Source organism: Rana temporaria, chromosome 1, assembly GCF_905171775.1.
Source record: "Rana temporaria chromosome 1, aRanTem1.1, whole genome shotgun sequence".
Lineage (NCBI taxonomy): Eukaryota > Metazoa > Chordata > Amphibia > Anura > Ranidae > Rana > Rana temporaria.
The window spans coordinates 665,707,529-665,728,214 of record NC_053489.1 but is presented as its reverse complement, the minus strand read 5'-3'; the positions used below and the strand labels follow the sequence as shown (position 1 = coordinate 665,728,214).

Genomic DNA, 20,686 nt, shown 5'->3' with positions numbered 1-20,686 from the left:
TATTTTTTTATTTTTATGTATTTTATGTTATTTTAAGTTATTTCCCTATCCACATTTGATTGCAGAGTACTTGCCATGCTCTTACCAACATTTTGCTGCCATTTGCAGCCCTCTAGCCCTTTCCCTCAGTTTTTTAGAGACATTTTAGTAGTCAAAAATTCGGGTCCCTATTGACTTCAATGGGGTTCGGGTTCGGGTTCGGTCAAGTTCGGGTCCCGAACCCGGACTTTTTTCCGAAGTTCGGCCGAACCCGCCGAACCCGAACATCCAGGTGTCCGCTCAACTCTACTGATCATTTCTTTGTCAGTGGGCAAATGTACAAAATCAGCAGGGGATCCAATACTGTTTTTACACCCATAAATACACACATACACATTCATGCATATTTACCGACCAGCAATGCAGATTCTTATATCTTATATCAGGCACAATGAAAATAACAAGCTGCATTTTAGTGCAAAAAAAGTGGTATGCTCAAGAGGCCATTGTGTTCCAATTTTATTTTCTGAATATTTCTTATGAGTTGATTTGTTCCTTCTCACAGATTCTACATTACCAGCATGCATTTTTTATCTTTCTATATTTCTTTTTAAGCTGTATTCCCTGCTAAAAGAAATTAAATATTCCTTTGAATCGGCTGAGCCAGTGCCATTCTTTAATGAATATGGAGAATTTGTTTATCACTACAGAATAACTAACTGGATACTGGGAAACAATTATACTGCCGTTTATAAGGAAGTGGGAAACTTTACACCTTGGGCTCCAGAAGGTCAGAAGCTTCATGTCAACCCTGAAGCCATAACATGGAAACGTACTAATAAGGTGGGACTATGATATAAATGTGAGTATAAATTAAGATATGGAAATTAACCACTTGCTTACTGGGCACTTAAACCCCCCTCCTGCCCAGACCAATTTTCAGCTTTCCGTGCTCTCACACTTTGAATGACAATTACTCATGCAACACTGTACCCACATGATTTTTTTGTCCTTTTTTTCATACAAATAGAGCTTTCTTTTGGTGGTATTTGATCACCTCTGAAAAAAGACCAAATTTTGTTTCTTAATTTCTGTGATAACATTTTGGAAATTAGTACTTTTTTTTCCATAAATTTTGGCCACAATTTAAACCGCTACATATCTTCAGTAAAAATAACCCCAAATTTGTAGAAATTATTTGGTCTGTGTGAAAGTTTTAGGGCCAGATCCAAATAGAAATAGATAGGCGCAGCGTATCAGAGATACGCTACACCGCCGTATCTTACCTGGCTTTAAATCGAATCCTGGAAATTTTCGCGCCGTAAGTTACGGCAGCGTAGTGTATTTCTGGCGGCGGAATTTAAATTGGCGATTAGGGGGCGTGTTTCATTTAAATGAAGCGCGTCCCCACGCCGAATGAACTGCGCATGCTCCGTTTCAAAATTTCCCGCCATACATTGCGCGAAATGACGTTGCAACAACGTCATTTTTTTTAACTTAGACGTGAATTACGTCCATCCCTATTCACGGACGACTTACGCACAAATTTCAAATTTCGACGTGGGAACGACGGCCATACTTTAACATGGCAAGTCTATCTATACGCCACAAAATAGCAGCTTTAACTATACGCCGGAAAAAGCCGACTAGAGTACGAATGTACGCGCGGCCGTCACATTCTCTTGAATGTGACGGCCGCGCGTACGTTCGTGGATCGTCGGAAAAAGCTAATTTGCATACCCGACGCGGAAAATGACGCAAACTCCACCCAGCGGATGCCGAAGTATTGCATCTACAATCCGAAGGCGTACGAAGCCGTACGCCTGTCGGATCTTACCCAGATGCCGTCGTATATTGGTTTGAGGATTCAAACTAAATAGATACGCCGGCGTACTCTCTCTCTGGATCTGGCCCTTAGAGTCTACAAGCTGTAGTGCAAATCATAAAAAAAATGTATCACATCTGATGTACTGGCGGCCTATCTCATTGATTGAGACCCTAACAAGCCAGCAAAGTACAAAATGCCCCCCAAATAACCCCTTTTTGGAAAGTAGACATTCCAAGGTATTTAGTAAGAGGCATGATGAGTTATTTGAAGTTGTAATTTTTTCCCACAATTCTTTGCAAAATTAAGATTTTTTTTCTCAAAATTGTCATTGTAATAGCTTATTACAGCTATGTACATGCTATGTGTACTTTTTAAATGGACCACCCAGCAAAGTACGCTACACTAATGCCTGGTATGACATTATGAAGTGCCGCGCTATAGAAGCCGGCAGCTGGGTGCTGTACCTGTACGGGAGGTGGGTAGGCGTGATGATCGTCCGTTTTATGGGGGCAGCAGTAATTTCAGGAGCGGCTCTCCCCGGCCAAGTATGCTCCCTATACATACAGCAAGGCAAGCCAGCTGCGAGAGGTGGCCGTGGGAAGCAATTTGTGAGGGAGGCGGCAGCGGGAAGCAGCATCTGAGTCGGGAGGACGGGTGGGCAGGTTTTCGTGCGGGGGGCGGCTATTCCCCCCCCCCCGCGCAAAGTGCCGCCCTAGGACTAGGCCTTGTTGGTCTAGGCCAAGATACAGAACTGGCCACAAGGGGTTCTGAAGGGCATAGGGAAGGCTGGCATGGGTCCTCGGCCTTTCTTGCCGAGGCACTGCGGTACTGGTGGATGGCACTGTGGTGCTGGTGGATGGCACTGTGGTGCTGGTGGATGGCACTGCGGTGCTGGTGGATGGCACTGCCTCCTCACTAGAATGCCTTTGTTTGGCGGGCCGACTATCTTCCTCTTCTGAGTCACTCAGTATTCCACTACTGAGGACTGGCTCATAATTGAAAGAGAGAGCTCCACGTTGCTCTCGTCGGTCGTGGAAAGAATTTGGTATGCCTCCTCGGCGGAAAAGCATCTTTTTGACATGGTTGCTGGTGGTAATGTGACTACACAGGTGTGTGCTAAGACTTCACTGATGGGCACTGATTTATGGCACAGATAGGCACTGATGAGGCGGCACAGATGGGCACTGATGAGGTGGCACAGAAGGGCACAGATTGGTGGAGCAGATGGGCACTGATTGGCGGAGCAGATAGGCACTGATTGGCGGAGCAGATGGGCACTGATTGGCGGCACAGATGGGCACTGATGAGGCGGCACAGATGTGCACTGACTAACTGCACAGATGTGCACTAATGAGGCAGCACAGATGGGCACTGATTGGCACAGGTGGGCACTGGTGGGCACTGAGGTGGCACAGGTGGGCACTGATTGCACAGATCACTGACAACACATGTGGTCACAGACTGACACAGGTGGTCACAGACTGGCACAGGTGGTCACAGACTGGCACATGTGAGCACAGGTGGGCACAGACTGGCACATGTGAGCCCAGGTGGGCACAGACTGGCACAGGTGGGCACAGAGCCCTATGGACACTGTATGGGAACTGTATTGCCACTGTTATTGTACTGGGCACTTGTAAAACTCACAGATCGCTCTCCCTCCTCACACGCTGTCTCTGTGTGAGGAGGGAGAGCCGGCAATGAGAGATGATCTCATATGTTTACATTTGAGATCATCTCTCATTGGCCGCACAGATCGCATACTAAATGTCCACTCTGATTGGCCATTCACAGCGATCTGTGATTGGCTGTGTCCAAGGGACACAGCCAGCACAGAATTTCCCTGCTGCACGCTCGGGAGCGCATGCGGGGAACGAGGAAAGGGGAGGCCGTATGACGGCCTACGGGATTTTCAGGTCCGCGCTGAAGCTGTATTTCAGCTATAGCGCGGGCCTCAAGTAGTTAAAAGAATGGAAAAAGGCAAAGTTGACCAGAGTATCCATACTTTCTTAAACCTTTTCAGAGATCATAACATACATCAAAAACGATTTGCAAATCAGAATGTAGATGATGCGCTCCAATCACCTTACATCTCACACACTTGAGCCTAAATTATAACTTTAATTATAAGATTAAATTCAATTTAGTTTTTTTCTTAAATTTTCAAAAATGTATTTGAAAAGTGGCCTGATATCAACAGGAATATACAGAAAAGAGTTGAGATAGATTAAACTAGGGGTGGGCCAACATCCCAATATATGGATTGAAAGAAACAGGGTTTCCCCTTGCGGGACTTTAAAGGCCCTGGTACATCAAAAGGACGTCAATTTTGTTTGGGTACAGCGTCGCAATTGTCAGTTAAAACTACGCAGTGCCGAATCTCAAAAAAAATCAGCAGCCAATTCTTCCGGATCTGAAGTGGTTAAGTGGCCCTCAATTTTCAAAAGGTTGGGCACTCCTGCTCTAGATCATGTCGCAGCAATGTTTTCTTTTTTCTTTGTCACTGTAGCAAGAAGCTTGTTTTTATTACTCCATGACATCATCACCAGGATTATATCAGGTGTCCTGCAGGGAAAGCTACCACATATTACTCCATCATACTATAAAAAAAAACAACCGGTGAGGGATGCCTCCAATGCTGGCATGCCCTCAATGACGTCAATTGTGAAGAAATGCGTAGAGGACGGAGCTCATGTTCATGACGTGACCATGCGCACCTGATTCAGGACATTGACAGATGCAATCCCAACATCGGTTTTATTCACTACAAGTGCTTGTTAACTACTTTTACTCTGCAAGTTGCTACTCTCTTTTATGTTAATAAATTCATATACAGTTTTACACTATGTTTGACCTCCAAAGTTAATATTTTTTTTATATGGTACGATGGAGTATCCTATGTGATTGATGTTTGGGAAACTGCAGTAACCATTACTAATGAGAGAAAAGTTCCTATTAAGCCCCATGGACACTATCAGTTTTCCTGCAGTTGTTCCTCTTCAGGTTTACCAAAACCATGTAGTGCAAGAGCCTGCCTGATTGCATACAAATTGAAACTCTCAGGCCCCGTACACACGTCCGAGGAACTCGACGTGCCAAACACATCGAGTTCCTCGTCGAGTTCAGTGTGGAAGCCGCCGAGATCTCGGCGGGCCGACTTTCCTCATTGAACAACGAGGAAATAGAGAACATGTTCTCTTTTCGGCCCGACGAGTTCCTCGTCGGCTTCCTCGCTGAAAAGTGTACACACGACCGAGTTTCTCAGCAGAATCCAGCTCCGACCGAGTTTCTGGCTGAATTCTGCCGAGAAACTCGGTCGTGTGTATGGGGCCTTAAGGTTTGACATCATATTATATGGTTTTGGTAAACCTGAAGAGAAAAACCTGCAGGAAAACTGATAGTGTATATGGGCTTTTACAGAGGACATGTTTCTTTGACTCTTTGGGGTTTATTTACTAAAGCTAGAGAGGGGAAAAATGAGTCACAATTCTGTAGAAAAAACAATCAGCTTTTAACCTCAGCTTGTTTAATTAAAATTTAGCAATAAAACCTGGAAGCTAACTAGTTTCTCTGCAAAATTATGACATATTTTGCCCTCTCTAGCTTTAGTAAATGAACCCCTTTTTGATTAAAGCAGGCATGTCCAAAGTCCAGCCCGGGGGCCAATTGCGGCCCCCGTTCCAGTTTAATGTGGCCCCCCTGGTAATTTGGATATATACTGTATTTATCGGCGCTGCCTCAGAGGGGACAGGGAGAGGGGGAACGAGTACTGTCAAATTACATACAGGAGAATCTCCTGCTTACGCTGCGGCATCTGTAATAGTAAGTTTGTCTCCTTGGCTGCCATTGGACGACTCCTCTGTCTATCATAGGAGGCGGGACATTGTATTAAAGAGGCTGCTGTGTAAACAGCCGAGGCTGCAAATGGGCAATGGCGAGGCTGCATTCATGGCAATGGCGAGGCTGCATTCATGGCAATGGCGAGGCTGCAGATGGGCACTGATTGGGCTGCATTGATGGGCAATGACCCTTATTTTGCTTCACAGTTCTTTATTTACATTATTTTTCCTGAAACTTCCCTCCTAACGTGCATGTTATACGCCGATAAATATGGTATATCCAAATAATACGCCCAAGCTTATCTCTTCACCACACACAGCCACAAAGGCAAGATAATTATTGTTGGGCAGTGTATTAGTGCTCGGAGAAACACACTTACACACACATTTTAATGGTTCAAAGAATGTCAGGCAAAATGGTCGGCCCTTACGCATGTTCACTTCATCAAATCTGGCCCTCTTTGAAAAAAGTTTGGACACCCCTGGATTAAAGGGTCCATGTGCTCTGTTAAGAGTAAATTTTACTCTGTGGTGGTGGCACACCTGGGTGGTTCACAGTCTGGATTGATTTTTTTTTTTTTATATATATATCAAATATTTTTATTTTTTTTGTTATTGCTTATTCCATACAAAAAGTTCAAACGACAAAAGTTAAAACCAGTTCACACAGGGGCGACTTGGGATCCGACTTGAAGTCGCCCCAAGTCACCCCAAGTCGCGCTGTTGAGAAAAGCAATTGAAGTGAATGGAGCCATCTTAATGTACACTACTGAAGTCGCTCCGACTTCAGAAAAGGTTCCTGTATGACTTCAATCTGACTTCTAGGCAACTTGTACACATTGGCCCAGATTCAGAGAGCAATTGCGTCTGCGTAACCATAGTTACGCAGCGCAATTGCTTACTTGCGCAGGCGTAATGACTTCTCCTGATTCAGAGAGCTTGTTACGCCGACTGCAGCCTAAGATATGCGTGGCATAAGGCTCTTATGCCCGCATATCTTAGGCTGCATTCTTACGCAGGCCGCTAGGTGGCGTTCCGGTAGTGGTCAGCGTATAGTATGCAAATTGCATACTAACGCCGATTCACTACCCTACGCAAGCCCTGCGTACGCAGTTTACGTCGTTTGTGTACGTCGGTTTTTGCGTAAGGCTGCCCCTTCTAATAGCAGGGGCAGTCAATGCTAAAGTATACCCGTCGTTCCCGCGTTGCGAAATTTTAAATTTACATTGTTTGCGTAAGTGAATCGTGAATGACGCTGGACGCCATTCACGTTCACTTTGAAGCAAATGACGTCCTTGCGACGTCATTTACCGCAATGCACGTTGGGAAAGTTTCCCGACGGAGCATGCGCCCTAGGCTCAGCGCGGGAACGCGCCTAATTTAAATGATTCCCGCTCCCTACGGGATCATTTAAATTGCGTGCGCTTACGCCGGGCATTTTGCCGGAGCGCCCACGCAATTTACGGAGCTACTGCTCCGTGAATCGCGGGTAGTGCAGACAATTTGTGGGGGCGCAGGGCAAAAACGGTGCCCTGCGCCTACGTAAAAAAAAAGCGCAAGGCTAACAGAAGCAACAATACAGGAAGAGAACATACATTTCTCAGGCAAACCCCTCCCTCCCCCCTCCCACAGAGCTGATTCTTGTTTGATTGGCCACTGGAAAGCCTCCTGTCCTGGAGGCGACTTAAAGTCGCCTTGTAAGTCGCCCCATGTCGAGCTGTGGTGCGCGCTCAGGTCGTTTTCAGGTCACCTCCCAATGTTGCGGGCAGAGTCGTTTCGCCCCTGTGTGAACCGAATCTTAATCACAGAAAATAAATACAATCATTTAATTTAGTTTCTAAATATACAAAAAGTATAAAAAGGAGTAGTAAATACTGTATTTATTGGCGTATAACACTCACTTTTTTACCCTGAAAATAGAGGGTATACTGTGGCTGCGTGTTATACGCAGGGGGCGGTGGAAAGTTTTTTTCCTGAAACCTCCCTCTTAAAGTTAGGGTGCGTGTTATACGCCTGTGCGTGTTATATGCCAATAAATACGGTAAGTCAAACACTAGAAAATCTAGCTAATCCACAAAAGACATCTAACAAGACATAACAACGACAAACACACACCTCTAAGTTCGTTTCTAATTCCATTTATATTGTACCATTCTCCTCTTCTAAATTTGGAATATATCAATCTGCCCCCCCCCCCCTTCTCCCCACAAGAGCCAACATACATTAATTTTGTGAATCAAGCCAATAGGACTATATTTTATCAAACTTTTGGGGAACACCTCTATGTTTATATGCCAATCCTTCTCTTTTTAATATATCATTTATTTTATTACCCCATTGTTTATGAGTTGGTGGGGTAGTATCAATCCACTTTTGTAGAATAAAGCCTTGTACACACGGCCGGGAATCTCGTCAGGGAAAAAAATTTGTTTTTCCTGACGAGATTCCTGGCAAGCTTTCCTTGCTCGCCGAGTGTACACACGGCCATTCAAAATAACCACCTTTCTTTTGAATGGCAAGAACGCAGTGACATCATCGACTATGACGAGAATGCGCTCGTCACATTCCATGCCGTCACCGCTATCTTGCTACACCGTACAATATGCCTTGGAAGCTACCGAAGCTCGGGTTTCTCGGCATTAAAACACTGCCGAGAATCACGACGAGAACATAGAGAGCAGGTTCTCTATTTTTCTCGTCGAGATTCCAGGCAATTTTCTCGACGAGAAACCATACACATGCACGATCTTCTCTGCAAAAAGCTCTGCCAGCAGTTTTCTTTCTGTTTCTGGCAGAGAAAACCGCGTGTGTGTATGAGGCTTAAGTTTGCGGGCAAAGTAAAGAGATCTAGTCCACATTGTATACATCTCTACAGGTAGGACTCCATCTGGAATTATACCCAGTATTGCTAATTTAGGGGTAGTGGTTGTTTCTGTCAAGCATATTGTATTCAAGGTCAGAAACACTTTCTCCCAGTATCTATGTAACTTGGGACAACGCCATAACATATGAATAAGAGAGCCATTGGATACTGAGCATCGTGGGCATAAAGGCGATGTATAATTTTCGAGGAGTATAGTGGGTTCTATGCAAAATAAAAAGCTGGATCCTTCGCTGAGATGGTGAAATAGATACCTCAGGTAATATCTCCATAGCCTCCATGGATTTAATTCTAAACCATAGATTTGGTTTCTTCCCTATTTTAGATGACTTGGGACTTTGACACTTTTCTTCAGTTGGATTTGTTTTCGCATATTAAGCTTGGTTTATTATATTTTACATTTTACATTGGGCTTATTTTTGGGCTTATTTTTGTATACATCACACTATGTACTTCGGTTCAGCCAATCAGATTTTCATTTTTCCTTTAGGTTCCGGTATCTCGATGCTCAGGACCCTGCTTGCCTGGTAACAGAAAGAAGTTTGGAACTTCAATTCATAAATGTTGCTATGAGTGTGTCCCATGTCCAGAAGGAGAGATCTCCAACATTTCTGGTACAGTGTATATTTCCTGTTGATTTGTGTGATAGTAAATAGTGAGAGAAAGTAGTGTTACCAGCACACCAGGATCTCCAAAAAATGGGTCCAAAGCGTTAATCAGTGATCAAATCATTACAGCAGAAAGCAACGTTTCGGAGAAACGCAGAACCCCTTCATCAGGCATAGTAAATAGTGATGCACAATTTCTTTGGCCTTGCTCTGCCAGTAATTAGTTACCTCAAAACCCCAAATCCACTTTATTGGTTGATAGAAAATAAAAGAATCCTAAAATTCACACTCCCTTTAGCGATAACCTAAATAATTAATTAGTGTACCGGCCGAACCGCCAGGACTAGACGGGATACCTGCCAACAAGCAAAAAAACTATATAAAAAGGGGGTTTGGAGGGGACAAGGGAGCTCCCAGAAAGCAAAAAAAGGCGGGTCAACAACGGCTTATGGTACAAAAATATGAAAAAGGCTTTATTAGCGGTGGGTCGTTGTTGACCCGCCTTTTTTCACTTTACTGGTTGAACTGCCTTTCTAGTTTAATTACTTATATTGATTCAGAAAAAGGGTACAACAGGAAGTGGTACACAGCGTAGAGGTATCACAACAGGAAACAAGCATATAATTAGTTCAGGAGTCATATTTCCGTAAAGTCATATACGTCAAGTAACAACTTACAGGCTGGGTTCGCACCTAATACGGATGCAGCTCACAGCGGGAGTCTGGTGCGTCACTGTTCTCCACTTCAGGGGTGAATCAGGCTCTATTTTTTGCCTAAATTCGGACCTGGAATGGATCCAAAGACTCACAAGACCCCTGTGCAATCTGCTCCGCAGCCCATCCGGAGATGTGTGAACCAGCTCCATTAAGAGCCGGGCACTCTCCGGTCATGCCAATTAAATGCGGAGAAACCCGCATCCAATTTGCACTAGTGTGAACCCAGGGTGTCGCCTGTTCGTCCATAACAACCAAACTCGGTCAAATCTGGTACAAGGGAAAGGATTAATCACCAATAGACATTCATATGTGTGGATTAGATGAATCATGTTTACAACTTCAGAAACATTTGGGCCCTCTCGCTGTGCAACAGGCACGTGTGCGTGCCTCTAGCGGCGCTCGCTTGCTATCCCGCTTAAAGGGCCTGACATACACCTACAACGGTTCGCGGGATAGTGCTGACCTGCCGCTGTATACTGACGGCGACTGGTCATCAAGTGGTTAAAAGGAGTCCATATTTAAAAAGATTTAATATGCTTGAGGAGCCTGCGAAGGAAGCAAAATTGGTGCAGATTGGGGGAGTGGAGCGCCACTAAGGTGTACTGTATGTCTGCACATTTATATCACAGGTGACATTGACATAACGGCCATCACTGTCTAGAAAAGATTCCTGAACTGAAAGGCCAATGTATTGCGCATGGCAAGTAATGCACCTCATTTCTTCTCAGAAGCACATAAGAGGAATATGTGAGGAAAATTTTTTATCGGTGCAGTTGGGGAGGTTGGAGGCTTGAAAGCGAGTTTCTTTGACACCTAAAATGTCAGCCTGTGCCTTTACAGCCTCTTTCCACATAAGGAATCGCTGACTAGAGGTTGGAAAGCTGTCTATAGGGTCAGGGGCTGCATAGGTATTGGTGGCCTGGGGGGCTGTGGCCCACTCACCACCATATTAAGGTCCCAGTATGTGCTGCAGGGGGAGACCATGCACAGTTTAAACTTGGCTGGGCTTCTGGTAGTCGGTATGCAAGCATTAGAGGATGATACACTATGCACGGGTGCTGGTACTCACCTAGCGGGCAACGCCGCCATTTTGTTGGAGCCCTCGAGGGATCAAGGGAAAGAAGCCAGAGCGATGTTGCATCTGCGAGGCAGTTCTTTCCTTCTCCTCTGCATCGTACTATCACTCCTGGGTCTGAAGGTAGTGGATGAGGCTGGCTGTAAAACATGTAGGCTCTAAAGGTTAACGAATTCTGGGTTATGCGGCCATTACACAGCTTGATTGCCACTCCTCCTATTAAACTGCCTTTTAGATTTTCATACAGAAAAACTCTGCTTTTGCACTGATACCCTCAACAGCCCTACCTAATGAACTACAGAACACACCCCTTTATATTATGGAGATACGGAGAGGAAAGGTGTTCTGTAGCTCAGAAAGAGAAATTGACAGGGCTGACAAAACTGCATGGGACTTCCACTGCACCAATGCACTCCTCCAATGACTGCATGAATACCACATACTTCTCCATGGACTGCCTTTGTATTGGTGCAGACAGCAAACTTAACATTTCCATGGAACTACTCTCATACATACTATCACTGCACCCAAAATCTGCTCACCGACCCCTTGCTCATATCTTTAATTACCACTGCACATGTAGCAACACACTAATAAAAAAATCTGTTGTGGGATTCCTTAAAGCGTAACTCCATTTTTGTTAAGAAATAACATTCCCCTCTGAGTGATCTATGTACATTGCAAGGATTATAACAACCTTTGTTGCAGATTCCTACCTTTTATTTTTCTGAAGAAATCACTGTTTGTTCCTCTGTGCCTTTGTGTTCAGTGGGTCTAATGGGAGTGGTTTCATAATTATTGAAAGCAAAAGGGTGCAATCAGCGCAAAAAAATAATTATAATAATAAACCTCCCCCCTCACAATTGCAAGCTGAACACTGACAGGACAATCACAAAATCCAAAAGATGCAAAAATGTATAAGAAAATAGTGCAGCGCAATATAAATACAATTAGACTAAAAGTTAAAAGTGCAAAAAAACACAGTGGGGTAGATTCAGGAAGGGGCGCGCACTACTACGGAGGCACAGTGTACCGTTTTTACGCTACGCCTCCGTAAATTACTTGAGCTACGCTTCATTCACGAAGCATTTGCTCCGTAATTTGCGGGGGCGTTTCGTAAAAGTGGCCAGCGTAAGAGCGCGTAATTTAAATGATCCCGTAGGGGGCGTGGATCATTTAAATTAGGCACGTTCCCGCGCCGAACGTACTGCGCATGCTCCGTCGGGAAAATTTCCCGACGTGCATTGCGGTAAATGACGTCGCAAGGACGTCATTTGCTTCGACGTGAACGTAAATGGCGTCCAGCGCCATTCACGATTCACTTATGCAAACGACGTAAATTTCGAAAATCGCGACGCAGGAACGACGTGTATACTTACCATTGGCTGCGCCTCCTAATAGCAGGAGCAGCCTTACACAGAAAGCGACGAACGCAAACGATGTAAAACTTGAACGCCGGGCGCGCGTACGTTTGTGAATCGGCGTGAGTATGCAATTTGCATATTCTACGCTGACCACTACGGGTGCGCCACCTAGCGGCCAGCGTCAGAATGCAGCCTAAGATACGACGGCATAAGAGACTTATGCCAGTCATATCTTAGGCTACATTCGGCGTATCAAGCTTTCTGAATACAGAAAGTCGATACGCCGGCGCTACTTAGCAATTACGCTGCGTATCTATGGATACGCAGGCGTAATTGCTTGCTGAATCCACCCCAGTAATTATACTGATAACAAATTATTAATAAAATAGTGCATAAATAATGCAAAAATAAGTCCAAAAAGTGAAAAATTCCAAAGGAACAGTGTGACAACCACTCCAAATCTTCACCGGTGACTTTAACTTCAAATAAGTGATCCCTCCACCGTTAAGAATGGCTACTCTCACCTTAGGGTATGGACCCCTGTTTTACCAGGCAGTCATACCAGCAGAAATCGATAAACAGATTGGTGCGATGTGTGAATGGCAAACTTCTTAAGCTCAGCAGCGTTGGGATCATGGATAAGAGAAAAAACAGATCTAAGTGCTCTTTGCTTTAAAAATGGCTTAAGTTTATTTTAAATGCATTAACAGGCTACTCACATTAGCCCGAAAGGTAAACGGCAGAAAAGAAATACACACAGCGTGTGTTTTCTCAGAGATGGCAGCAAGCGACGTCAGGCTCCTTCCCCCGTACGCGTTACGTTGTAGCAACTTCCCCACTAATGATTGTTGAATTGTTTGTAATATGAGTATCTTCTATGATTGTTAACTCCATCTAGTGGCCATAATGCAAATTTTTCCTGAAATAAAAAAAAAACATATGGACACTAGATGGAGCTGACAATCATAGGAGATAATCATAATATAAACAATAAAACAATACAGTGATCCTGGAACACAAATTGCTGATCATATTGTATATTCATACAAAGATGAACTTTCTTTAACCACTTGCTTACTGGGCACATAAACCCCCTTCGTTCCCAGGCGAAATTTCAGCTTACGGCACTGCGTCGCTTTAACTGACATTTGCGCGGTCGTGCGACGTGGCTCCCAAACAAAATTGGCGTCCTTTTTTCCCCACAAATAGAGCTTTATTTTGGTGGTATTTGATCACCTCTGCGGTTTTTATTTTTTGCGCTATAAACAAAAAAAGAGCGACAATTTTAAAAAAATATATATATTTTTTACTTGTTGCTATAATAAATATCCCAATTTATTTATTTTTTTAAATATTTTTTTTCTCAGTTAAGGCCGATACGCATTTTTCGACGTATTTTTGTAAACAAATAAAAAAAATCGCAATAAGCGACTGTTTTGCGCAAAAGTTATAGCGCCAACAAAATAGGGGACAGAATTATGATGATTTTTTTTTTTTTTTACTATTAATGGCAGGCGATCTGCGATTTTTATTGGGACTGTGATATTGCGACGGACGTATCGGACACTTTTGACACAAATTTGGCGCCATTCACATTTATACAGCGATCAATGCTATAAAAATGCACTAATTACTGTATAAATGTGACTGGCAGTGAAGGGGTTAACACTAGGGGGTGAGGAAGGGGTTAAATGTGTATCCTGGGTGTGTTCTAACTGTGTGGGGGGAGGGGGGTGACTGGGGGAGGTGACCGATGCTGTGTCTCTATGTACAAGGGACACAGATCGGTCTCCTCTCCTCTGACAGCACGTGGAGCTCTGTGTTTACACACAGAGCTCCACGTCCCTGATGTCTTACCGACGATCGCGTGTACCCGGCGGACATCGCGGCCACCAGGTACACGCATCGGGTCCCCAGCTATGCGCCGGGACAGTGTTTCCCCGCTGCGCGCCCCCCAGTGGCGCGCGCGGGTAATGCTTTCAAATGACGTCCAAAGACGTCCAGTTGGCACCTGAGAGCCGCACTGTTGACGTCTTTTGTCAATAGCGCGGGTCTCAAGTGGTTAACATGTTCTCCTCTTTTAGTGAACAGGTCCAATTTTGCTGATACATTTTAAACGAAAATTTAGGCTGTTCTTACGGAAATTATTCAGGTTTATACTTTAAAGGCAGACATAAGTTTTGTGTGATTCAACACAGTATGAAATCATTTTTAAACTCTGTATATACTGCACATGCATTTCATTTTGTATGCTTTGTCTACTGCAGCCAGCCAACATACTTGAGCCCCTGGTTCACACTGATGCAATTTCTGATGTGTTCCAGAACACATGAAATCACCTGACAATATTATGAGGCGGGGTCTCCGAGTAATGTCATGGGGGCGTGGCCACCTGGTAGCATCAATGGATGACCCCTCCTTCATGTTTACTTAGTGGTAGGGGAGAAGCAGCTGTCAGTGTGTCCAGTGTCTTTTGACGCGGCAGGATTTTTTTTTTGCGGGTCAGTGGCCAGCATTCATTGTGATTGATGATGGATTTACATCAGGGACTTGTCAAAAACTGTGTTTTCTTTGCCCATTTTTTTGGTAAATGAGTAAGGGTGATATGTACCCCATACTCATTCACATAGGTAGGGCTGGGAACTGGAGGCCCCCTTCTTAAAGGAGGCTTCCAGATTCCAATAAGCTACCCCTGCACACCTACAACCACGAGTCCAGATTTTGGGGAAGAAGCTCTTGTCAAGTCAGGCTTTATTGTCATTCTACTACACATGAGGACACACATTAGAACAAAATGTCGTATCTCACAGGGCCACGGTGCTACATACAAATATAACATAATTATAAATAAATATACAAAGAATAAAAACACAGTGAAGAACTACATAGTATATACTGTATATTTCTAAAAGTCTTTGTAGCAGCAAGTGTTTATAAAGTGTCTAGTGCATATTCAAGAGTAAAAAGGAGGGGAAGTGAGATGTACTTGGTCACAATACATAGGTTGTAGAAGAGATTTCAAAGAGGATTGGAGTTGAGGGCTCTCAGCCTGGGGAAAAAAAACTGTTGAACAGTCTGACAGTCCTGGTTTTAATACCCGGTACCTTCTACCTGATGGTAAGAGCTGGAAGAGACTGTGGGAGGCATGGGTAGGATCCTTCGTGATACTGGTAGCTTTGCTGGAGCATCGAGCATAGAAAATGTCCAGGATGGAGGAGAGGACACCTCAACATGGGGACAAGGTGCTTTGCCAAGTGGGTGCCCCCTGGGAAAGTGCCCACCATGTTGAATGGGGGCATGTGTCCTGGTATGGCTCAGGAGGGTGGATGCTCACTGGTCCCTCCCTTTTCTGGCCTGACGGGTTGCATGGTCAGAAAAAGGGTCTGGTAATGCTGGACCTTTTCTTTACATTCTGCTGTCAGAATGACTCATTATTAGAAGCTGGTGGGTTCCGACTCCTTTACAACTGATGACTCCTGCCTACTGCTGACAGCTCACAGTAGTAAATGTAGCTCTCCCGCCAAAGGAGCCGCTGATTAGTTATTGGGATCGGCATATTGAGTTACCGTAATGTGGCGTATGGGTGCAGTTGGAGAACAAAGCAGTGAGCGAAGGTCCAGACAGTGAATAAAGGGTTTTCCAATGCTTTATTCCAGGCCAAACACGGCCAACATCAACATTAAGTGGGAAGAGCAGGTTGATGAAGAAAAGGGAGAACCTTGTAGTGTCAGGCCCGGATATTAATTGAGCAGTACTTGCTCAATAGAGTACCAAATTGTTATTCGTTGCCACTCTAGTTGGAGTGGGTAAAGTGCCCCCGGACAGACCCCTCTCACAAGCCTGGCAGTGTCACTTAGGATTTTCTGGGAGGAACAGATCTCTCTCACAGACCTGGCTCTAGGGCCTCTGCCACAGGCCAATTACTTTAGGTGAGCTAGATGGATAAATGGAACGAATCCTCCCAGTAGGGTTTTAGCATAGGTCACCGGATGACAGCAAAACGTACCTGTCAACATTCCGGTCACCAGATCCCCGATTGGTTCGTTCAAGCCCTGTTGGACAACCTGCCTCCGGGTTCTCCTCAAGCCGACCCCCCAATCGAACGGCACTCAGCCTGGGATCCTTTCAATAGAACCGGGAACCCAGTATGTCACTGGAGTCCCTTTTTACCTCCGGATGAGGGTTTATGTAGACTGCAATTCTGGCCTGGTGGGCCTCGCAGGCGAGGTCCATGGATGCGCGCACCCTGAAGGTGGATGCCGCACCTGGAACCGGGACCCCGCAAAACTTGCTTAGCACATGACACATGTCACAGATATACCCCTCCCCAGCATGCCTTGCGAGGGAGAAACTTCTCTGATTGGCTGCTGGGGAAAGTTGCTCTGCCAGAACCCCTCTGGTGCCAACTGCTGGCCAGGGATGGTATTGCATCCCTGGAGCACAGACTGACCCAGTGGACGTTTCTGGAGTGACAGAAGTCCCAATTTTAGCAAATTTTGAATGGGAGCAAAGTAACTCTCCCATTCCCCACTAACTTTAGCGTAGTGCCCATACTGAAAGTAAGGGGGCGCTACATAAACTTGCAGCTCAAAATCAGATGTATGGACCGCATCAACTCACATAAATATGACACAGTAAATATAAAAAATATATATTTTTATTAAATTACATGAGAAAAATCAAATTAAAAACATTTCATACAATACATCCGCATCCAGTTGTGTAAAAAAGGACAAGTTTTATGATGTTATATTGCTGTTTCCATGCTTATATTACACTGTTACGCCTACATGTGGTTTGCAATTGTAATATTAATGTGATACCTACGTAAGCATGGTTATAAAATAAATAAACTCAAATGAACTGAATAGACACACCATTTATTTGACAAGGTTCTGGGTGTATCTTTTTGTATCCATTCTCTACGGTAGTAGTTATTAATTTGGAACCATTGGTCAATATTAGAATTGGAGTTTCCTATCTATAACATTTCAAAAGCAATAGAGTGTTTGCTTCCTAGATACTTTAATAAATATGTCCATCACATGTCTTTTTTAATGCCTGCAGACAGTGAAAACTGCATGAAATGTCCTGATGATGAATGGCCAAATGAGAAGAAGGATCAGTGTTTTCCAAAACTGGTGGAATTTCTCTCCTACACTGATGATCCAATTTCTGCAGTATTTTCAGCTGTCTCCATCCTCTGTTGTCTTCTAAATGGTTTAATATTGGGGATATTTATACATTACCAGGACACCCCTATTGTTAAAGCTAATAACCGGAACCTGAGCTATCTTCTCCTGGTCGCCATCATGCTGAGCTTCCTCTGTGTCTTCTTGTTCCTCGGACGTCCAGTAGATGTGACCTGCATGCTGCGTGTAACCTCTTTTGGTGTCATCTTCTCAGTTGCTGTCTCTTCTCTACTTGCCAAAAGTATCATGGTGTGTATTGCTTTCAATGCTACCAAACCTGGGAGTTGCTGGAGGAAATGGATTGGAGCCAAACTGCCCAATTCTATAATGTCTGTGTGTTCACTGATCCAAGTAATAATTTGCGTGGCTTGGTTATCTATTTCTCCTCCCTTCCAGGATGAAGACTTTCACACTTATCAGGGAAAGATCATCATTCAGTGTAATGAGGGTTCAGTTATCGGCTTCTACTCTGTCCTGGGATATATGGGGCTCCTGGCAGCTGTGAGTTTCATTATAGCTTTTTTAGCCAGGACATTACCGGACAGTTTTAATGAGGCCAAGTACATCACCTTCAGCATGCTGGTATTCTGCAGTGTCTGGATTGCCATGATCCCGGCCTATCTGAGCACTAAAGGGAAATATATGGTGGCTGTGGAGATTTTTGCCATATGGGCATCAAGTGCTGGACTTCTTGGCTGTATATTTTTTCCAAAATGTTACATAATTCTATTTAGACCCGATCTCAATACAAAAACAGGTTTGCTTAGAAATAACATGAAATGAGTTCATTACTCAAAACAAAATGAACTAAATTTATCAATAAACTGTTGAGGAATATTATTAACATTGTAGACAAATGTTGTATATTGCAATAAAATTGTAGGTACATTTACCCTGTAGAGCACTGTTCCAAGCTGCTTTCTTTTCTCCCCAGTCTGGGGTGGTAGGGTTGGGGATATGTATACCATAAGGCACAATGTAATACGATTAAAGTCAATAACTGCCAAAACATCTGTAAGTGATCGACAATAAACAAGAGCAGAGCCTGTGTGTCAATGTATGGTAAAACAAGAGCACATAAAAGAAAAGGGAAAATAAGTAATAACTAAACCAGCCAGACTGTATAAGATATATATACTGTTTACATGTAGCTCTATCCCTGCTGGTGCTGCTGGATAGGATGGGTCCTACTTTTTTGGTCTCAACCTTCTCAAGAACCTCAGTCCCTCAACAGGTTGAGTGCAAACTTAATATATTGTCAGTGTCACCCAATATGGTTTCTAACTAGGCAAACATGAAATGGACTAACAGTGGAGGTAACACAATTTAGCATACAAAGTGATTACCATACGATGACATTTGGCATCAAGATCAGCATAAACAGTAGCAAGGCCACCTCAAGTGCAGCAGTGAGCAGTAGTAAACTTAAATCTACTGAGTGCTGGAACTGTAGCAATAATGTATTTTTTAGGGCAATGTTAGTCCTAGATTGACTGAGTATGCAATGTCCAATGAAAATCAGGATGATGGGGCACAGGGATAAATTTTTTAAGTCTCAAGCCTCGTACACACGACCGGTTTTCTCGTCAAAAACTGCTTTTTGCCGAGATTACCGTTCGTGTGTACGAGGCATTCAGGTTTCTCGTCAGGAAATCTGGCCAGAATCTCAACGAGAAAAAAAAGAGAACCTGCTCTCTTTTTTCTCGTCGAGATTCTTGTCGGCCTGTTTCACGACGAGAAACCCGAGAGTGTGTATACTTACCTGTCGCCGTGGAAACCCGCGCATGCTCGAAATGACTTTGACGCATGCGCGGTAGCTTCCATGGCATAGGTAGGGTGAAGCAAGATGGCGGCGACGGCATTTAATGTGACAAGTGCATGCTCATCGTACGCAATGACGTCACCTCGTTCTTTCCTTTCAAGAGAACCGCGGTTCTTTTGAAACAAAAGTCTGTACACTCGGGTGGCAAGAGTTTCTTGCCAAGAATCTTGTCAGGGAAAGCAGCATTTTTTTCCCGATCAATGGTGGATCACTCCCAGCACAGCCTTGGCTGGAACAGAAAGTAAAAATTGCCTTTAATCACTCTGGTCTGAGCCAAATAACAGCTCAGACCCCCATTACATTTTAGGCAGCACCTGTTCATCAGGAGCAGGGATCTACATGTACATAGAACAATATCGGACCTCTGAAATGTATAAGCATGCATACTGTATGTACTCAGTACTTGGTCTGGGCCCCTTTGCAGCAATTACTGCCTCAATGCGGTGTGGCATGGAAGCGATCAGCCTGTGGCACTGCTGAGGTATTATGGAAGACCAGGATGCTTCAATAGCGGCCTTCAGCTCTTCTGCATTGTTCAGTCTCATGGCTCTCATCTTTCTCTTGGCAATGCTCCATAGATTCTCTATGGGGTTAACATCAGGCGAGTTTGCTGGCCAATCAAGCACAGTAATCCCATGGTCATTGAACCAGGTTTTGGGTTCTTTTGGCAGTGTGGGTAGGTGCCAAGTCCTGCTGGAAAATGAAGTCAGCATCCCCATAAAGCTTGTCTGCAGAAGAAAGCATAAAGTGCTCCAAAATCTCCTGGTAGACGGCTGCGTTGACCCCGGACTTAATGAATGCAGTGGACCAACACCAGCAGATTACATGGGTCCCCAAATCAACACAGACTGTGGAAACTTCACAATGGACTTCAAGCATCTTGCAGTGTGTGCCTCTCCATTCTTCCTCCATACTCCATCTCCTTGGTTTCCAAATGAGATGCAAAATTTGCTCTCATCTGAAAAGTGGCCTTTGGACCACTGAGCAACAGACCTGGATGCCATAAACACAGCTCTACTGCAGTCAGCCGACTTGGTAGCGCCTAAACGTAAAACCTGTATCTGTAAATACAACTCCAGTTGGTTTAACGACCAGCTATTGTCCCTTAAGCAAGAATGTAGAAGAGCGGAAGCAACTTGGAAAAGAAGCACCACAGACGAAAACCACTGACTTTGACGCATGCGCGGTAGCTTCCATGGCATAGGTAGGGTGAAGCAAGATGGCGACGACGGCATTTAATGTGACAAGTGCATGCTCATCGTACGCAATGACGTCACCTCGTTCTTTCCTTTCAAGAGAACCGCGGTTCTTTTGAAACAAAAGTCTGTACACTCGGGTGGCAAGAGTTTCTTGCCAAGAATCTTGTCAGGGAAAGCAGCATT

At 44.3% G+C, this 20,686-nt stretch overlaps 1 protein-coding gene across 1 annotated transcript in view; it reads left to right on the top strand.

Moving 5' to 3' along the window:
- Positions 1-18,649, top strand: part of LOC120944411 (vomeronasal type-2 receptor 26-like) — a 67,518-nt gene extending 48,869 nt beyond the window's left edge. The window contains exons 5-7 of the mRNA XM_040358469.1: positions 595-822; positions 9,018-9,141; positions 17,358-18,649. Coding sequence (XP_040214403.1) covers positions 595-822; positions 9,018-9,141; positions 17,358-18,265 — 1,260 coding nt within the window. The 3' untranslated portion in view covers positions 18,266-18,649. The remainder of the gene's footprint in view (positions 1-594; positions 823-9,017; positions 9,142-17,357) is intronic.
- Positions 18,650-20,686: the final 2,037 nt, after the last annotated feature.